Below are 21,034 nucleotides of genomic sequence, written 5' to 3' on the forward strand. Positions count from 1 at the left end.
AACCAAATAGTTCCATTTTTAAACCGAAAATACGAATGTTAAAAAAGACAGTTGAGTTTCCAACAAGAAATATTATTTTCAACCTAGAAAGGTGAATTTTCTATCAATAAAATCGAATTTTTTATATAAACAAAAAATAATTTTCGTAAGGACAGTTGAATATTAAAAAAAAAACATTAGTTTCTTACCAAATAATTGAATTTTAAAACAAATAGTTAAATTTTCAAATAAAAGAGATTGAACTTCAATGAAAAACAGTTGAATTTTTAAGCCAATTCAAACAATTTCATAATCTCACTAATCTTTAAAAATCGCATTTTTTCAACAAAGTCGTACGATCAATTGAAATAAATTAAATTTTAATGTTACAGACCTCAAAGCCTAAATTACTCTCAAAACAGGGTAAATAGGTTTTTTTTTTTAAACAGAAGAATAAATTCTTTTTAATAAAATTAATATAGATACAATATTTAATTCAATATAAAACGCTTTAAATTTCTATTTTTTAATTTTTTAATATTGCCATATCTACAAAAAAGATGAATTTGGAACCTAAATTTGAATTTTCTACTAAAAAAAGATAGAAGATTAATTTTAAAACATTTTCAACAAAACAATTAAATTTTTTAACAAAATAAACGATTAATTTGTAGCCGAATATTTGCATTTTTAACCAAAAAGGATGAAATATCTACCACATGAGACGAATTTTCATTAAAATAGAAAGATAAATTTTGTATAAAAAGATTAACTTTTGACTACCCAAAATTGAATAGTTAAATTTTCAATTAAAAAAAAATTTAACTCCAACAAATAGTTCAATTTTAAACCAAAACAGACTAATTTTTAAGCTAAAAAGTCGAATGTTTTAGAACAAAATTGGACTTTTAATCCCAAAAAGATCAATTTTTTACAAAAAAAGTTCATTTTTAACCAGAAAAAATTAAGTTTCAACGAAAATAAAAAAAATTCTGACCCAAAAGTTGCATTTGGCACCAAACAGTTGCACCTTTAAGCAAAGAAGATGAAATTTTAACTAAAAAATATGAAATTAAAAAAAATTATGAATTTTCAATAAAATAGATTTTTTTTAAACAAATTAGTACAAGTTTCTACTAAAAAGATACATTTCAAAGCAAAGATGAAATAGTTAAATTTTCAGTTAAAAAAATTAATTTTCAAAAATAAAAATTAATTTTGAAACAAAAAGGTGCATTAAAAAAAATTAAATTAAAAACATAATTTTTAACCAGACATTTAGAACCAGAAAGTTACACTATAAAACAAAGGAAACAAATTTTCTCACAAAAGTTGAATTTTTAACCAAATAAATGAGTTTTCAATAAAATTGTTGAAATTTCAAAAAAAAAAAAAAAAAAAAAAAAAAAACCTGCAACCAAAAACATTTATTTTCTATTACAAAAGAAGGTTTAACTAAACAGTTAATATAATGACCAAAATACATGGCTTTTTAACCAAATAGTTGAATTTTAAATTAAATAATAAAATTTTCAAACAAATAATAAAATTCATTTCAAGCTATTCGATTTTTTATAAATTATTGAGTATTTTATTGTTATTTATACATTAAAATTTGTTTTTCTTTGGAGTATTGTTTATATATTATTTTAAAATCTTAAGAAATCTACATTTTCTTTAAAAAAATTTGAAATCTTTCCAAATTTTTAATTATTTTTGACATTTTTTCAAAATGAATAAATATCCTTCAAAATAATTTGAATTTTTCCTATTTTTTAATTCAGCAAAATTAAAGAAAAAGCCTTAAAATCTTCCAGATTTTTTCTGCTAAAAATTTTGAAAAGAGACAAATTTGAAACAAAAAAGAAAGATGACTTTTCCACCAAAAAAAATAATTTTCTTTTCAAAAATATTTTTATATGTTCTCTTAAAATCTTTCAAAATGCTTAAATATCTTCAAAAGTTTATTATAGAATGTTTAAAAATCTACATTTTCTTTAAAATTTTTTCAAATTTTTAATTATTTTTGACATTTTTTCCAAATGTGTGAGTATTTTTTAAAATGAATCAAATTTTTCATCATTTTATTTTTCCTGCAAAATGAAAGAAAAAAAACTTAAAATCTTCCGCATTTTTTCTGCTGACAATTTTGTAAAATTTTTAAAATATTCTATTAAAAGACATTTAGAACCAAATAGTTGAAATTTCAAACAAAAGAGACGAATTCCTAACAAAAAATTAAAAATTTTAACCAAAAAGTGGAGTTTTCAATCAATTTTTCAAAATTTCGAACCCAAAAATTTCCAGTTTGAACCATATACTTGAATTTTTAAATAAACCAAACAAATAATAATTTTCAAACAAGAAATATGACTTATTGTCAAAAAATTTCATTTTCTCTCCAAAAAGAAAAATGTTGAACAAAAAAATTAAATTTCCAACCAAAATAGATGTATTTTTAACAAAATAGTTGAATTTTAAATAAAATAATTAAATTTTCAAACAAACGATACAATTTTTAACGAAAAAGAAGATGAATTCCACACTAAAAATTATTTGAATTCATTTAAACTTACTCTTTTTTTTATAAATTAATAAGTGTTTAATTCTTATTTATATATTAAAATTTGTTTTTATTTCGAATATTTTTACGTATTTTCTTAAAATCTTTAAAGATCTAAATTCTCTTTGCAATTTTTCGAAATCTTTTTAAATTTTGAATTATTTTTGACATTTTTTTCAAAATCTGTAAATATTTTCTAAAATGATTCGAATTTTTTCTATATCTTTTCAAATTTAGAATTATTTTTTGTACATTTTTTAAAAATCTGTAAATTTCTTTTAAAATGATTCGAATGTTTTTAAAATTATTTTTTAAGTCCTGCCAACTTAAAAAAAGCCTTAAAATCTTCCAGATTTTTTCTGATGATAATCTTGGAAATCTTTAAAAATATTCTCTTAAAAGATATTTTTAAAGAAATAATTGTAAATAGAAACAATGGAGACGAATTTATGACAAAAAAGTTCAATTTTTAACCAAATAGTTTAATTTAAAAAAATAATAATAATTTTCAAACAAGAAAGATGACTTTTTTATAAAAAGATTCATTTTTTCTCCAAAAAGAAGGTCAAACAAAAAAGTTGAATTTTCAATAAAAATAGATGTCTTTTTAACAAAATAGTTGAACTTTAAATAAAAAATAATTAAATTTTTAACAAAAAAAAAATAAATAAAAGAATTTCGTATTAAAAATTATTTGAATTTATTTCAACTCACTCGATTTTTTTTATAAATTAATATATATGTTTAGTTCTTATGTATATATAAAAATTTGTTTTTATTTGGAATATTATTACGAATTCTCTTAAAATCTGTAAAGATCTCAAGCTTCTTTGAAATTTTTCAAAATCTTTTCAAATTTTGAATTATTTTTTTACATTTTTTCAAAATCTGTAAATATCTTTTAAAATGTATCGAATTTTTTCCTAAATTGTTTTTTAAATCCTGCCAAATTAAAAAAAGAAGTCTTAAAATCTTTCGGATTTTTTCTGCTGAAAATTTTTTTAAATGTTCTCTTAAAAGACATTTTTAAAGAAATAGTTGTAATTTAAAACAAAATAGACGAACTTCAAACAAAAAAGTTCAATTGTTAACCAAATAGTTGAATTAAAAAAAACAATCAAACAAGAAATATGACTTTTCTGTCAAAAAATGTCATTTTCTCTCCAAAAAGACGACTGTTTAGCAAACAAGTTGAATTTAAAATAAAATAAGTAAATTTTCAAACAAATAATACAATTTTTAACGAAAAAAAGATGAATTCCGCACCGAAAACATAATAGTAAACTTTAAAAAAATCGTTTTGAAACAAGAATAGATGGATTTTATTATTGGGTTCTAATAATTCAGTTCCCATAAAAAATTTTTTAAATAAAAAAATAAAATAAAAAAGGGAACTTTCTTGAAAATAGGGGATTTTTTTTGATAAAATCTAAAATGAGATGAATTAAAGTGCCTTTTCTTTTTTAAAAAGTGACTAAAAGTAACATTGTGGCAGCCCTGGTTATTCCGAATTAAAAAAAAAAATAAATTATCACATTTTAAAAAGTAGATTCAGTCTCAGTATTTTAGTACGTCTCAAACAAACAAACAAAATAATAATAAAAAAAATTCGTTCGACATGAAGTCGGTAAAAATATCTCTATTTACACTATTTTTCGTACTCGTACGGGGGTTTTTAAGTAAAAGTGTAAGAACCAAATCGCGCCACCTTTGATAAAACTTTTAAAAAAATATTCTGAAATAACCGCATTTAGTTTTCCGAGTCAGAATTTCTGTCTTCTAAAAGCCTGACACTTTTCTCATCTATCCTTGTCGGATCAACTTTCCCTTTCAATTCGCGAGACTCGCCACTCAGAAGACTCTGAAGACTGCTTTCGAGTGGCGAAGACTTTTCCGAAGTCTTCGCAATAAGAAATTTTTTCGAAGTCTCCGCTAGGGACATTTTTTCCGAACTTTCCGCTAGGGACATTTTCCCCGAACTTTCCGCCGGGGACATTTTTTCCAAAGTTTCCGCTAGGGACATTTTTTCCGAATTTTCCGCTAGGGACATTTTCCCCGAATTTTCCGCTAGGGACATTTTTTTCGAAGTCTCCGCTCGGGAAGACTTAGCTTCTTCTTTATCTTCTGGAATCGCTTTAGAACTCTGTCGCTTAACCGCTGAAGGCTCGGATTCTAAACTACTTTTACTCGAACCTGATAAAAAGTGAGTTGCACTTTCAGCGAATTTTGATCTGTACGTAAAATGACTGTGCGCAGTTGGCGATAAAATCGATGACAGACCATCACCTGATCTGATCAAAGAGACTGAACGCGTTTTCCAGCTCGGACCCTCCAAATTCAAATTGGGAGCGCTCTTTTGCGGATCTCCCAGAGTTCCTGAACTCACGAGGGTGTATTTTCCGAGGTCTGGGGTACTTTGTCGGACAGAGATACGTTTACCGGAAGTCTTGGCACCTGGCGAAGTTCCGTAGAGTGTTACTTGGGAGCTATAGCGACTGGTATTAGCGGACTTGGGATTTTTTCTGGAAGTCAGTGAATAGAGGGAGCTCGTCTGCTTGGCAGGCGAGGAGGCTTTAGCAATTTGGGAGTCGTGAAAAGGCAAGTGAAAAGATGGAACATGGACCTGATAAATGTAGTCGCTGTCAGTTTTCAACGAGGAAAAACTTTGCTGATGTGGCAGCGACACTGTGTCTTCCTCCATCGCGTCGTCCACCTGCGCTTTGTAGGAGAACATGATTGATGGTTGTGACACTCTGCAAAAAAAAAAAAGAAAACGGAACGGATTGGAATTTATTTTCCCTGACTGTTCTACATTTTTTTTTAGATATAAAAACAACCTTAGACCTAATAGGTCAAGATTTTCAATCAAAAGCAGTCGAATTAAACAACAAAATAAGAATTTTCAACAAATTATTTGAATAATCAACCAAAACTAATCGAAAAATATTTTTCATTCAATAAAGAAAAAAATCAAATCAAACAGTTGAGTTCTCAAACAGAGAAAAATGAGTTTTTTAACTAAAAAAAAAGTCGAATCTTTCCAAAAAATACGGGTTTTCTTTAAACTCAAAATGAATTTTTAACCAAATAGTTACATTTTTAAACACATAGTTAAATTTTCAACAAAACACAAAAATTCCGAACTAACAAAGACAAATTTTCAAAAATAAGAAAAGTTTCAGTTTCAGTTAGAAAAATAAACCTCGAAACAGACGAAAAATCCAAAACATTCATTTTCTCAAAAAAAAAAAGAAAAACTTTTCTATCAACAAAAGAAAAAGAAAATTTTAATCAAATAGATACATTTTTTAATAAAAAGGGAATAGCTACATTTTTGATTGAAAAATTAATTTTTAACTAAAAAAAAGAAACAATGATTTTCAACAAAATAATTATATTTTTAACCAAGTAGTTAAATTTTGAATAAAAAAGATGAACTTTTCATCCAAAAATATAATAGTTAAATGATCAGTTAAAGAAATGAATTTTTAACTCGAAAAATGTATCTTCAACAAAAAAATAAATTGAAAAAATAACTATTCTTTTAAAAAAATAGTTGAATTTTTAAGTCAGAAGATTAGTTTTTTATATAAAAAAAGACTAATTTTGCACAGAATATGTCAATTTTCAACCAGATTTATTTTTAACCAAAAAGAAATTAATTTTTAGTTAAAAATATGAATCTTCACCATCAAATAAAAGTTACTTTTTAACTAAAAAGTCGAATGCTGAACCCAAAACATTCATATTCTATATAAAAAAAAGAAAAACTTTGAACAGAATACATCAATTTTAAACCTAAAAATATAAATTTTCTATCAACAAAAGAAACGAAATTTTCAATCAAATAGATACATTTTCAACCTAAGAAATTAATTCTCAATGATAAAAGATACATTTTTAAATAAAAAGGAATTGTTACATTTTCGAATAAAAAATTAATTTTTAACGAAAAAAAACAACGATTTTCAACAAAATAATTATATTTTTAACCCAAGAACTCAACTTTCTAACTAAAAGGAAAAATTTTCAAACAAAAACATAAATTTTTAACAAAGTCGTTACATTTTCAACAAAACAGACGAACTTTTTACTTTAAAAGAAAAATTTGTAACTAAACACAAGAATTCACAAATAAAAAAAAATTTTCAACTATTCAAACTACTTTTCTACTAAATAGTTGTATTTTTAACCCAAGGATTAATTTTCTATAAAAAATACTAATTTTGAACAGAATACATCAATTTTCAACTAAAAAATATATATTTTAAATCAACAAAAAAACAGTAAAATTTTCATTTAAAAAAGTAAAATTTCAATAAAATAGTTAAATTTCAAACCAAAGGAAACTGATTTTTAATGATAAAAAATAAATATCAAATTTAAAAAAATGAATTTTCGATAAAATAATTATATTATTAACGAAAGTAACAAATTTTGAACTAAAAGGATGACCTTTTAACAAAAATAATGAATTTTTAACCAAATTGTTCAATTTTCAACACAAAAGATGAATTTTCTACCAAAAAAGACACATTTTAAAACAAAAAACATGAATTTTCAACTAAAAAAAAATCAATTTTCATTCGACCATAGAACAATTAAATTTCCAATTAGAAAAATAAATTTTCAATCAAAAGCAATCGAATTTTCTATAAAATATTTAAAATTTCAACCAAAGAAATTGAATTTCAATGATAAAAGATACATTTTGTAGTATAAATTTTCAACCACAAACAATAATTTTTAATCAAATAGTTAAATTTTCAATAAAAAACACGATCTTTCTACTATAGAATACAAATTTTCAACCAAAATTAATTTTGAATGAAAAAAATTTAATTTTCAATAAAATAATTATATTTTCAACCTAAAAAATAAATTTTTAACTACAAGGATATATTTTCAACAAAAAATATAAATTTTTAACCAATTAGTAAAATTTCCAACAAAAAAGATTAATTTTGTACCATAAAAAAGACAAATTTACAAAAAAATAAATGAATTCTCAACTAAAAAAAAAATTTCAACCAAAAATAGAACAGTTAAGTTTTAAGTTGAAATGAATTTTTAACTAAAAAAATGAATCTTGAAAAAACTATTTTTTAATTGAATAATTGAATTTTGAACCAAATAAATTGATTTTTATTGATAAAATATACATTTTTAAGCAAAGAAGGGAATAGTTAAATTTTCGATTGAAAATTAATTTTTAATTAAAGCAAAATCGAATTTTCGACAAAATAAATATTTTTTCAACTCAAAAGATGAATTTTCTACCAAAAAGAACAAATTATCAAACAAAAAACATGAATCCTCAACTAAAAAAAAAAAAAATGATCAGTCAACAAAATATCAGTTAAATTTTCAATTAGAAAAATCAATTTTTAACCAAAAGCAAACGAATTTCCTATAAAATAGTCAAAATTTCAACCAAAGAAATGAAGTATTAATTATAAAAAATAAATTTTTAAGAAAAAAATGAAATAGTTACATTTTCAGGTAAAAAGTTAGTTTTTCACTAAAAAAAGAAAGAAACGAATTTTCTACAAAGAAATTTTATTTTCAACCAAAAATGTAAATTTTTAACTAAAAGGATGACTTTTCAACTAACAAAATTAATTTGTAACCAAATAGTTGAATTTTCAACCGAATTTGCTACCTAAAAAGAACACTTGCAAACAACATACATTAATTCTCAACTAAAAAACAAATAAATTTTCAGTCAACATTCGAATAGTTACATTTTCAATTCGAAAAATAAATTTTTAACTACAAGCAAACGAATTTTCAATGAAATAATTAAAATTCGAATCAAAGAAATTAATTTTTAATTATAAAAGATACATCTTTAGGCGTAAGTAGAATAATTACATTTTTAATTAAAAATTAATTTTTAAAAGAAACGGATAAATCTTCAACAACAAAATTTAATTTTTAACCAAATAGTTGCATTTTTAAACAAAAAGATGAAATTTCAACAAAATACGTGATTTTCGTTCGACAAAAAATAAAATAGTTAAATCTTAGTTAAAGAAATCAATTTTTAACTAGAAAAATGCATCTTCAACAAAAAAAAACTATTTTTTAACTAAATAGTTGAATTTTTAAGCCAAGAGATTAATTTTCAATCAGAAAAAAATTTTCAATAAAATAGTTAAATTTTTAACCAAAGAAATGAATTTTCCGTTATAAAATATAAATTTTTAAGTCAAAATCGAATAGTAATATTTTTAATAAAAAAACTAGTTTTTAATTAAAAATTGAATGTTTAATTAAATAATTTAATTTCTAACTAAAGAAATAAACTTTTAAATAATAGGATTTTCTACAAAAAAAAAGACAAATTGTCAACAAAATTAATGAATTCTTCCCTAAAAAAGACACATTTTGATCAAAAACAGAATAGTTCAATTTTTAATTTAAAAAAATGTTAAACTGAAAGAAAAACAATTTTTAACACAATAGTTAAATTTACACTTAAAGGAATACATTTTTAACTAAAAAGATGAATCTTAAAAAATTATTTTTTAATTAAATAGTTGAATTTTTGAGGCAGAAGATTAATTTTCTATCGAAAAAGACCAATTTTTAACAAAATACATTAATTTCAAACAAAACAAAAATAATTTTAAAACTATAACAGATCAATTTTAAACTTAAAATGCACATAATAGTTACATTTTCTAGAAAACATTGATTCTTAACCAACTAAAATGAAATAATTCAATCAACTAAACAGATAAATTTTCAGCTAAGAAGATTAAATTTCTATCAAAACGTTAGATTTTCGACCAAAAACTGGATATTCAAATTTTCAGTTAAAAAAATTCAAATAAAAAAGTTACTTTTTAACATAAAAAAATTAATTTGTATCCAAGAAGAAGAATTTACTAAGAAAAAAAAAATTTTTTACAAAACAAAAAAAAATTTTAAGTAAAGATTTGAATTTTCAAAGGAATTTTCAAACAAAGAAATAAATCTTCAGCAAGAAAAATAATAATTTTCAAGAAAAGAGTTAAATTTAAAAGAAAGGGTTTTTTTTTTACGAAAATAGTAAGTAATCAATTGAAAAAAGGATTAAAAAAAATTATTTTCACTTTCAACCCAAAAAATTCAATTCCTACAAAAATAGATAAATTTTCACCCAAATAGTTGAATTTTCAACTCAAAAATATAAAAATTTAACGAAATATGGAAGAATTAAATTTTATGCTAAAACAATTTTTTTGTTAAAAATGCAACTGTTTGATTAAAATTAATCGGCTTTATTTGAGGACTTTACTCTTTTATAAAAAAAATTTTTTTCTATTGAAAATGAATTTCTTTTAATGAAAATCTAACTATTTGAATTTGGGGGTAAAAATAATATTTTTTAGTTAAAAATTCATATATTTTGTGGAAAATTTGACTTTTTTCGTAGAAAATTGATTTTTTTAATTGAAAATTTATCATTGAACTTATTGTAAAATTAAAAAATAGATATTTAAAAAACTCACCCGAAGAACTCTGATAAGAATGTATGATAAACTAGTGGCGTGAATAGAGTTAAGTAAATTGCAGCAGTCACATCCACAACACAGAGACCCGCCAGGTTTTGAGTGTAATTTAGAAGTCCAGCTCCTATTGACTGTACCAGATTCAAAGCTGCTAAAACTCCCGCGTAAACGTAGAAACTTTTTTTGTCTGTCAAATAAAATCTAGGTTTAGTGAATCTATAAATGAAGAGTGGCAGTACAGAACTAGGTAAACAATAATATCGGAATTTTTCAAGAGAGCGAAAAAAAAGTATTCTGCAATTCTTCCAATATGTGTTTCCTGATTTAAGCCCAACAGTTTTGATTAAAAACAGGCCATAGGCTGCGGATTGCGATGAAAAATTTGACCACGTTGGGCTGCGGATTGCAATTAAAAAAAAATTTAACAAGTTAGGATGCGGATTACGATAAAAAAATTGGAACAAGTCTGACTGCGATTTACAATAAAAATTGGAAAAAGTTTGGCTATGAATTGCAATACAAAATTTGAATAAGTTGGACGGCGGATTGCAATAAAAAAATCCAAACAAGCTAGGCTGCGGATTGCGATTTGAAAAAATAGAACAAGTTAGACTGCGGATTGCGATTAAAAAAAATGGAACAAGTTAGCCTGCGGATTGCGACAAAAAATTGGAATAAGTCAGGCTGCTAGGCTGCATATTGCGATACAAAATTTAAATTAGTTGGGCTGCAGATTGCAATGAAAAATTCAAACAAGTTTGGCTACAGATTGCGATACAAAATTGGACCATGTTAGGTTGCGGATTGCGATGGAAAAAAATTTGGAACAAGTTAGGCTGCGGAATGCGATTTAAAAAAATTAATAAATGGCGATTTAAAAAAATTGAACAAGTTAGGTTGCAGATTGCGATTTAAAAAACTGAAACAAGTTAGGCTGCGGATTGCGATTTTAAAAAATGGAACAAGTAAGTCTGCAGATTGTGATACAAAATTGGAACAAGTTGGAATGCAGACTGCGATACAAAATAAGAACATGCTAGGTTGAAAATTGCAATAAAAAATTAGAATAAGTTGGGCTGCGGATTGCAATAAAAAAATTCAAACAAGCTAGGCTGCGGATTGCGAAAAAAAAATTAAACAAGTTAGGCTGCGGATTGTGATAAAAAATCGGAACAAGTCTGGCTGCAAGTTGCAATAAAAATTGGAACAAGTTGGAATGCAGATTGCGATACAAAATAAGAACAAGCTAGGTTGAAAATTGCAATAAAAAATTTGAATAAGTTGGGCTGCGGATTGCAATAAAAAATTCCAATAAGCTAGGCTGCGGATTGCGATTTAAAAAAATAGAAAAAGTTAGGCTGCGGATTGCGATTTTAAAAAAATGGAGCAAGTTAGACTGCCGATTGCGATAACAAATTTAAATAAGTTGGGCTGCGGATTGCAATAAAAAATTCAAACAAGTTTGGCTACGGATTGCGATAAGAAATTGGACCATGTAAGGTTGCGGATTGCGATGGAAAAAAATTTGGAACAAGTTAAGCTGTGTAATGCGATTTAAAAAAATTAATTAATTGCGATTAAAAAAATTGGAACAAGTTAGGTTGCATATTGCGATTTAAAAAACTGAAACAAGTTAGGCTGCGGATTGCGACTTGAAAAAATGGACCAAGTAAGACTGCAGATTGCGATACAAAATTGGAAAAAGTCTGGCTGCGAGTTGCAATAAAAATTGGAACAAGTTTGGAATGCAGATTGCGATACAAAATAAGAACAAGCTAGGTTGAAAATTGCAAAAAAAATTAGAATAAGTTGGGCTGCGGATTGCAATAAAAAAAATTCAAACAAGCTAGGCTGCGGATTGCGAATTGAAAAAATAGAAAAAGTTAGGCTGCGGATTGCGATAAAAAATTGGAACAAGTCAGGCTGCTAGGTGGCATATTGCGATACAAAATTTAAGTAATTTGGGCTGCAAGAAGAAATTTGACCTAGTTAGTTTGCGGATTGCGATAGAAAAAAAATTGGAACAAGTTAGGCTGCGGAACGCGATTTGAAAGAATTAATTAATTGCGATTAGTAAAAACTGGAACAAGTTAGGTTGCAGATTGCAATTTAAAAAACAGAAACAAGTTAGGCTGCGGATTGCGACTTAAAAAAATGGACCAAGTAAGACTGCAAATTGCGATACAAAATTAGAAAAAGTCTGGCTGCGAGTTGCAATAAAAATTGGAACAAGTTGGAATGCAGATTGCGATACAAAATAAGAACAAGTTAGTTAAACATTTCAATAAAAAAATTGAATAAGTTGAGCTGCGGATTGCAATAAGACAATCAAACAAGCTAGGCTTCGGATTGCGACAAAAAATTGGACCATGTTAGACTGCGGATTGCGATAAAAAAATTTGGAACAAGCTAGGCTGCAGAATGCGATAAAAAAATTGGAACAAGTTAGGCTGCGGATTGCATTAAAAAAAATTGGACCAAGTTATGATGCGGATTGTGATGAAAAAATTTGGAACAAGTTAAGCTGCGGATTGCGATTATAACATTAGCACAAATTAGGCTGCGGATTGCGATAAAAAAATTGGACCAAGTTATGATGCGGATTGCGATTAAATAATTGATAAAAGTTAGGCTGCGGAATGCGATTTAAAAAAATTAATCAATTGCGATTTAAAAAACTGAAACAAGTCAGGCTGCGGATTGCGACTAGAAAATATGGAACAAGTAAGACTGCAGATTGCGATACAAAATGAGAACAAGCTAGGTTGAACATTACAAAAAAAATTTGGAACAAGCCAGGCTGCGGATTGCGATTTAGAAAAAAGTTAGGCTGTGGATTGCGATAATAAAATTAGCACAAATTAGGCTGCGGATAGCGATAAAAAAATTGGACCAAGTTATGATGCGGATTGCGATTCAATAATTGATAAGTTAGGCTGCGGATTGCGATACAAAAAGTAATCTTTAGTTTAAATAAAAAAATAAAAACTTACACGCGAGATTTTTAATTTCAGAATGATGGTAAAAAAAAATTCGATCTAAAAAAGTGAACTCGTAGAAATTGAAATTTTACACAAAAATAGATACTTCCTCCTGAGATACGGGGAAACTAAATTAGAATAAATGTTTGACAGAAGCGACAAATTATTCTGTTCCGAGAAAATCCAAATTTAGCGTGACGCTAAAATTTTTAATAAAATTTAAATCAGTTTTGTTTTCTATTACTGTATTAAAAAATCTTTTTATCACAACTTGCATTTGATTTTTCAAGATTTTTTTTTATAAATAAATACATTTTTAAAAAAGAAGTTGGCTCTCTAGGTCTGTACTGTCAACCTTCAAATAATAAATATATGTAAATTGGTAAAACTTACTTGGTAAGGCTAATCTCTCTCGCAATCGCGTAAACGGTAATATTAGTATCAACAAGTATATCTGTAAAAACAATAAAAAAAATGTTCAAGAAAAATAGATGTAGTTTTACAATTTTAGGGTGGCCGTTATTATCAATGAAAAAAATGCCCCGTTTTTTCCCATTTCGCAAACATTTTTCAAGGCCAATGAATTTTAAAAAATCGAATTCTAAAGCTAAAATTGTTTTATTTGAAGTAATAAAAACTGAGCTGCAAATAAAAACACTATAAGTGAAACTCTTGAATTTTAAACTTTAACATTGAAACTATAAACTTTTATTAATAATTTGTATAAAATAAGGTATTTTTAATATATAAAATTTGAAATTTTTGGAGTTAATTTAGAAAAAAAAATTCTCATTAATCTTTGTTGGTAAAAATTAATCGTCCTGATTGAAATTTTAGCTTGTTGGTCAAAAATTCAATTATTCTAATTAAAGATTAATCATTTGAAATTAAAATTTTCAGTTTAGGATTTACAATTTTAGTTGAAAATTCATCACTTTCTTTGAAAATTTAACAATTTTTGTTTAAAAAGTTTTTTTTCAGAAAGTTAATCTTTTTTAACTGAAAATTTAACTAATTCTAATTGAATATTCCATAATTTTAGATAAAACTTTATCTCTTTGCTTCAACATTCATTTATTTTACTAAAATTTTAAATATTCAACTTTCGGTTGAAAGATTATCATTTTTTGTATAAAATTCATCTTTTTTGGTAGAAATTAATCGTCTTACTTGAAAATTCAGTTTGTTGGTCAAAAATTAAAACATTCTAGTTAAAGATTAAGCATTTAAAATAAAAATTTTTCATTGTAGGATTTACAATTTTAGTTGAAAATTAATCACTTTGTTTGAAAAAAAATTTTTAATTAAAAAAAAATTTTTTTTTTTTCCAAAAATAATTTTTTTAATTGAAAATTTCATTAATTCCAATTGAATATTCCATAATTTCAGATAAAAATTCATCTCCTTGGTTGAACATTTTTTTTTTAATAAAAATTTATTTGATGAATTTTTGGTTGGAAAATATTTTTTAGTTGAAAATTCATCTTTTTTGTAGAAATTAATCTTCTCGATTGAAAATCCAACTTGCTGGTTAAAAATTCGATTATTTTAGTTGAATCTAAAAAAATTTAGTTAAAAATGCATATCTTTAGTTTAAAATTAAACTATTTCAGTTTAGGATTTACAATTTCAGTTGAATATTCATCACTTTAATTAAAAATAATAAAAAAATTTTAAGAAGTTTTTTTTTTGTTTAGAAAAGTAATTTATTTAACTGAAAATTTAATGAATTCCAATTGAATATTCCATAGTTTTAGATAAGGATTTATCTTTTCGATTGGACATTTTTTAAATAAAAATTTAATTATTTAATTTTTGGTTGTCAAATGATATTTTTTAGTTAAAAATAATTCTTTTTCAGTAGAAATTAATCTTTTTGATTCAAAGTTAATCTTCCTGGTTAAAAATTCCATTATTCTAGATAAAGATTTATCATTTTAGTTAAAAATTCATTACTACGTTTAAAATTTTATCTATTTTCTTAAAAGTAATTTTTTAAACTAAAAATTTAACTTATTTTATTAGAAAAGTAATTTATTTAACTGAAAATTTAATTTATTCCAATTGAATATTATATGGTTTCAGATAAAAATTGATCTTTTTGGTTGAACATTCTTGCTCTTTTAACTAAAAATTTAATTATTGAATTTTTCGTTGAAAAATGATATTTTTTAGTTGAAAATGCATCTAAATTGGTAGTAATTAATCTTCTTGATGGAAAATTCATCTTTCTGGTTTAAAATTCAAATATTCTAGTTAAAGATTTACAATTTCAGTTGAAAATTCATCACTTTGTTTGAAAATTTAACAAATTTAAAGAAAAAAATCTTTTTTTAAAAGAAAATAATTATTTTACTGAAAATGTAACTTACTCTGATTGTGAATATTCCATATTTTTAGATAAGCATTTATCTCTTTGGCCGAACATTCTTTTTTTTTTCTTTACTAACATTTAAATTATTCACTTTTCAGTCAAAAGAATATCTTTTTTAGTATAAAATTAATCTTTTTTTGGTATAAATTAATCGTCTTGATTGAAAAATTCTCTTTTAGGCCAAAAATTCAATTATTCTAGTTTAAGATTAATCATTTAAAATTAAACTATTTCAGTTTTGGTTTTCCAGTTTTGTTGCAAACTAATCCCTTTTTTTTGAAAAATTAACAATTTAAAAAAAAATTCAGAAACGAAATTTCTTAACTGAAAATTTAATTCATTCCAATTTTTAATTAAACTATTGCAGTTTAAAATTTACAATTTTAGTTAAAAAAACATCACTTTGTTTGAAAATATAATAAATTTAAAAAAAAACTTTATTTAGGAAAGTAATTTTTTTTTACTGAAAATTTAATTCGTGAAAATCGAATATTCCATAAGTTTTAGATAAGCATTCATCTATTTGTTTGAAAATTCATTTCTTTTCCCTGAAAATTAAATTATTCAATTTTAGGTTGAAAAATTATATTTCTTTAGTTGAAAATTCATCTTTTTTCTAGAAATTAATCTTCTTCATTAAAAATTTAACTATTTCGGTTTAGGAATTACAATTTTAACTAAAAATTCATCCTTAGTTTGAAAATTTAACAAATTAGAAAAAAATAAGTTTTTTTTAGGAAAGTAATTTTTTTAACTGAAAATTTAATTCATTCTAAATGTATATTCCAAAATTTTAGATAAAAATTCATCTCTTCAGCTAAAATTAATTTTTTTTTTAATAAAAATTTAATTATTCAATTCCTGTGTGAAAAATGATTTTTTTGTTGTTAAACATTCATCTTTTTAGTTTAAAAATCAACAATTCCAGTCAATGATTCACAATTTTGGTTGAAAGTTCATTACTTTGTTTAAAAATTTAACAAAATTTTTTGTTTGCAAAGTAATTTTTTAACTGAAAATGTAATTCATTAAAATTGAATATTCAATAATTTTATAGAAAAATTCATCTATTTGGTTGAAAATTCAATTTTTTTCAAAAAAATTTAATTCTTCAATTTTTGTTTAAAAATGATCTTTTTTATTTAAAAATTCATCCTTTCAGTTTAAAAATCAACTATTCCAGTCAATGATGTACAATTTTAGTTGAAAATTTAAACCTTTGTTTGAAAATGTAACTATTTTTTAGTAAAAATTTAATTATTCAAATTTTGTACAAAAAAATTGTTTTTTTTTTTTTAATTTGAAAATTCATCTTTTTTGGTAAAAATTAATCTTTTCAATTGAAAGTTGATCTTGCTGGTTAAAAATTCAATTATTATAGTTGAAGATTCAATATTTTAGTTGAAGATTCAATATTTTAGTTGAAAATTCACCTTTCTGGTTCACCTTCTGCAATTAAATATTCCAAAATTTTAGAAAAAAAATTCATCTCTTTGGCTGAAAATTCATTATTTAAAATGAAAATTAAATTATTCAATTTTTGCTTAAAAAATTATATTTTTTATTAAAAATTCATCTTTCTAGATTAAAAACCAACAATTCTAGTGAATGAATAACAATTTTAGTTGAAAATTCATCACTTTGTTTGAAAATTTAACAAATTTTGTTGAAAGTGATTTTTTTTTAGGAAAGTAATTTTTTAACTGAAAATTTGATTAATTAAAATTGAACATTCCATAGTTTTTGATAAACATTCATCTATTTGGTTGAAAATTCCTTTCTTTCACTACAAATTAGATTATTCAATTTTCGGTTGAAAAATGCTATTTTTTAGTTGAAAATTCATTTTTTTTTCTAAAAATTAATCTTCTTGATTGAAAATTCAGCTTGTTGGTCAAAAATTCAATTATTTTAGTTAAAGATTAATCTTTTTAGTTGAAAAGTATCTTTCTGGTTTAAAATTCCACTATCTCAGTTTAGGAATTACAATTTTAATTGAAAATTCATCACTTTGTTTGAAAAGTTAACCAATTTTTTTCAAAATAAGTTGTTTTCAGGAAAATATATTTTTTTTAACTGAAAAATTTAATTAATTCCAATTGAATATTCCAAAATTTTTGATAAAAATTTATCTATCGCTGAAAATTCATATTTTTTAAATCCAAATTTAATTAATCCATTTTTGTGTGAAAAATATTTTTTTTGTGTTAAAAATTCATTTTTCTAGTTTAAAAATCAACAATTCCAGACCATAATTCACAATTTTAGTTGAAAATTTATCACTTTTTTTGAAAATCTAAGAAATTTTTTTGAAAGTATTTTTTTTTTAGGAAAGTAATTTTTAAACTGAAAATTTAATTCATTAAAATTGAATATTCTCTAGTTTTAGATAAACGGTCATCTATTCGCTTTAAAATTAAGCTTTCTAACTAAAAATTTAATTATTCAATTTTTGGTTGAAAAATGATATTTTTTAGTTGATAAATTCATTTTTTTTCTAAAAATTAATCTTCTTGATAGAAAATTCAGTTTGTTGGTCAAAAATTTAATTATTTTAGTTAAAGATCAACCATTTTAGTGAAAAAGTATCTTTCTGGTTTAAAATTCCACTATTTCAGTTTAGGAATTACAATTTTAGTTGCAAATTCATCACTTTGTTTGAAAATCCAAGAAATTTTTTTGAAAATTTAACAAATTTGGTTAAAAGTAATTTTTGTTTTGTTAGGAAAGTAATTTTTCAACTGAAAATTTCATTTTTTATATTTGAATATTCCATAGTTTTAGATAAGCATTCATCTATTTTGTAGAAAATTAATTTTTTTTCACTAAAAATTATATTATTCAATTTTCGGTTGATTTTTGTGTGAAAACTGATCTTCTTTAGTTTAAAATTTATCTTTCTAATTTAAAAATCAACTATTCCAGTCGATGATTCATAATTCTAGTTAAAAGTTAATCACTTTGCTTGAAAATTTAACAAATTTTTTTTATAGTCAGTCTTTTTTTAGGAAAGTAGTTTTTTCAACTGAAAATTTTATTCATTCCGATAGAATATTCAATAATTTTATATAAAAATTCATCTCTTTGGTTGAAAATTCAATTTTTTTTTTTTACTAAAAACTTAATTCGTCAATTTTTGTTTCAAAAATGATCTTTTTTAGTTAAAAATTCATCTTTCTAGTTTAAAAATCAACTATTCCAGTGAATAATGTACAATTTTAGTTGAAAATTTATCAATTTGTTTAAAAATCTAAGAAATTTTTTTGAAAGTATTCTTTTTTTAGGAAAGTAATTTTTTAACTGAAAATTTAATTTATTAAAATTGGATATTCTCTAGTTTTAGATTAGCGTTCATCTATTCGGTTTAAAATTATGTTTTCTAACTAAAAATTAATTTTCTTGATAGAAAATTCAATTTGTTGGTCAAAAATTTAATTATTTTAGTTAAAAATTAATCGTTTTAGTTGAAAAGTATCTTTCTGATTTAAAATTCAACTACTTCAGTTAAAGATTTACAATTTAAGTAGAAAATTCATCACTTTTTTTGAAAATTTAACTTTTTTTTTTAGATTTATTTTTTTTTTTCTTAGAAATCTTGTCAGCTTTTTTTCTGAATTTTTGCTTACCGATGTGAATACGAGACTGCTGCAGAACCAAAACAGCATTCCTCCATGACCAAAAACGAAAAGCTCCTTGCTACCTATATAAAACATGTCATCTGGCAAAACTAATTCCAAAGTACCCTGAGTTATCGTGTAAGCTAGTGCTATAAAAGAAGTGGACAGCAATACTCTGCGAATGCTCGAACGACTATCTAGGTGTCCTGCAACAGAAAACATAGTTTTCTTCTTTTTCCCAGGATCTCTTTATTTTTATCTTTTTAATAATATCAGGCCTCACAGTCCCTATGGGATAAAATAAACGGGGCCCTTTTAATCAAAGAAATAAATCGATAAAATTAATAAATTCCATAGCTAAATCTTTTTCTATTTGAAATAATAAAAAATAAACTAGAAATTCAAAGACTCAAAAATGCAATTGTACAATTTTGAACTTTGAAAAGAAAAGTTTAAACGTTTTTTAATTCCGAACTTTTGTATTAAAATGCTTAATATTTTTTACACGTATCAATTACTAACAATTTTCAAATGAAGAATTTTAATTAACAAATTCAATTAAAAAATTTGATTACAAATTTTATTTAAATTTAAAGCTTTTTTTATATAATATTTAATTATATTTTAAACATCAGACCTTCTAGTTAATTTTTAAAATGAATCGAATTTTTTCTACAATTTTTAGGAAATTCTGGAAATTTAAAAAAATTTTTATGCATAAATAAAAATGGAAGACTTATTATTAGTAGAAAAAATCTGAACAATTTGAAGAGATATTTCAAAGTTTTTTAAAGATTCAAAATTAATTTAAAACTTGAAATGGTAACCTAATTTAAGATAAAATATAGATTTTCGCAGATTTCCATCAAAAAATTAAGAAGCTTTTCAAGAATTGTTAAAGGCTTGAAAATAATTTTTCATACTGAAAAATTATTTTAAAAAGTTTTTAAAAGATTTACAAAACTATCAAAAAAGAATTTGCAAGATTTTAACAATTTTGCTTACAAATTAAATATTTTGTAAATATAACAATTCTAGGTCAAATAATTCAGTTTCGAATTTTTCTCTTTTAAATATTGGGCTTAAATATACTCGTCTTAAATTAACATTCAAATATTGCTAAATATTCAATAATTATTATTTTTCTTAATTCAATAATTTGAAATTTAATGTGTTTAAAATTGAATATTTTAGCCTGAAATAATATTTTTAATCTAATAAAAGTTTTTAATTTAATAAAAGTCTTTAATTATAAATATATGATTATGAAGTTATTTGCAAGTAGAAAATAGTTGATAAATTTTCAATCTCAAGTTTAGATTTTTTCATGACCAAGACTTTCAAATAGAAACAGTTTAATTTTTAAAGTTAAAATCTGAAAATCCACAAATTTTGAAAATATTTAAAATTGTTTTGTCAAATCAATTATTATTAACTTTTTAATGCTTAAATTACAAATCTATTACAAAAATTATTCATTTACATTTACAGTTGACAAAATAAAAATGTTTTTCACAAAAAATTGTCAACTTCAATCGCTTTTTCCTTCTGAAAATTTCTAAAATTCCAGGTAAAAAAAATTCAAAAAGTTTCATCAATTAATTAAAAATTGCACTATTTTGTTGAAATTTCAACAATTTTATCAAAAAATCTATTTTTTTTATTGTTGAAAATGCAACTTAAATTTAACTAATCCATTTTACGGTGAAAACTTACCTTTTTTTAGTTAAAAAATTAACTATTTGGTTGAAAATTCGTCTTTCTTGAAAGAAATTGATTTTTTTGGTTCACTATTTACCTGTTTAGTTGCAAATTTAACTTCTTTGTTGAAAATTCGTTTTATTAGGTTAAAAAATTATTTTTTAACTGCAAATTTTACTATTCTTTTTTAAGTTGAAAATTAAATTATTTGATTAAAAATTCTTTTCTTTTTGAAGATTCATATTTTTTGGTGGAAAATTAATCTTGGTTGCTGAAAATATATTTTTGTTTTAATTTAACTATTTTGTTAATTTTTTTTT

At 23.4% G+C, this 21,034-nt stretch overlaps 1 protein-coding gene across 2 annotated transcripts in view; it reads right to left on the reverse strand.

Moving 5' to 3' along the window:
- Positions 1-21,034, reverse strand: part of LOC117175128 (transmembrane protein adipocyte-associated 1 homolog) — a 53,713-nt gene that overhangs the window by 1,864 nt on the left and 30,815 nt on the right. The window contains exons 4-7 of one of the 2 annotated variants that reach the window (XM_033364704.1): positions 19,023-19,219; positions 13,416-13,476; positions 10,042-10,228; positions 5,166-5,295 (exon numbers count right to left, since the gene is read on the reverse strand). In XM_033364704.1, the coding sequence (XP_033220595.1) occupies positions 5,166-5,295; positions 10,042-10,228; positions 13,416-13,476; positions 19,023-19,219 (575 nt within the window). Of the gene's footprint in view, positions 1-4,269; positions 5,296-10,041; positions 10,229-13,415; positions 13,477-19,022; positions 19,220-21,034 lie in introns of those variants that run through there. The other variant, XM_033364703.1, reaches the window with a different exon arrangement.

Source organism: Belonocnema kinseyi, chromosome 6 (genome assembly GCF_010883055.1).
Source record: "Belonocnema kinseyi isolate 2016_QV_RU_SX_M_011 chromosome 6, B_treatae_v1, whole genome shotgun sequence".
Lineage (NCBI taxonomy): Eukaryota > Metazoa > Arthropoda > Insecta > Hymenoptera > Cynipidae > Belonocnema > Belonocnema kinseyi.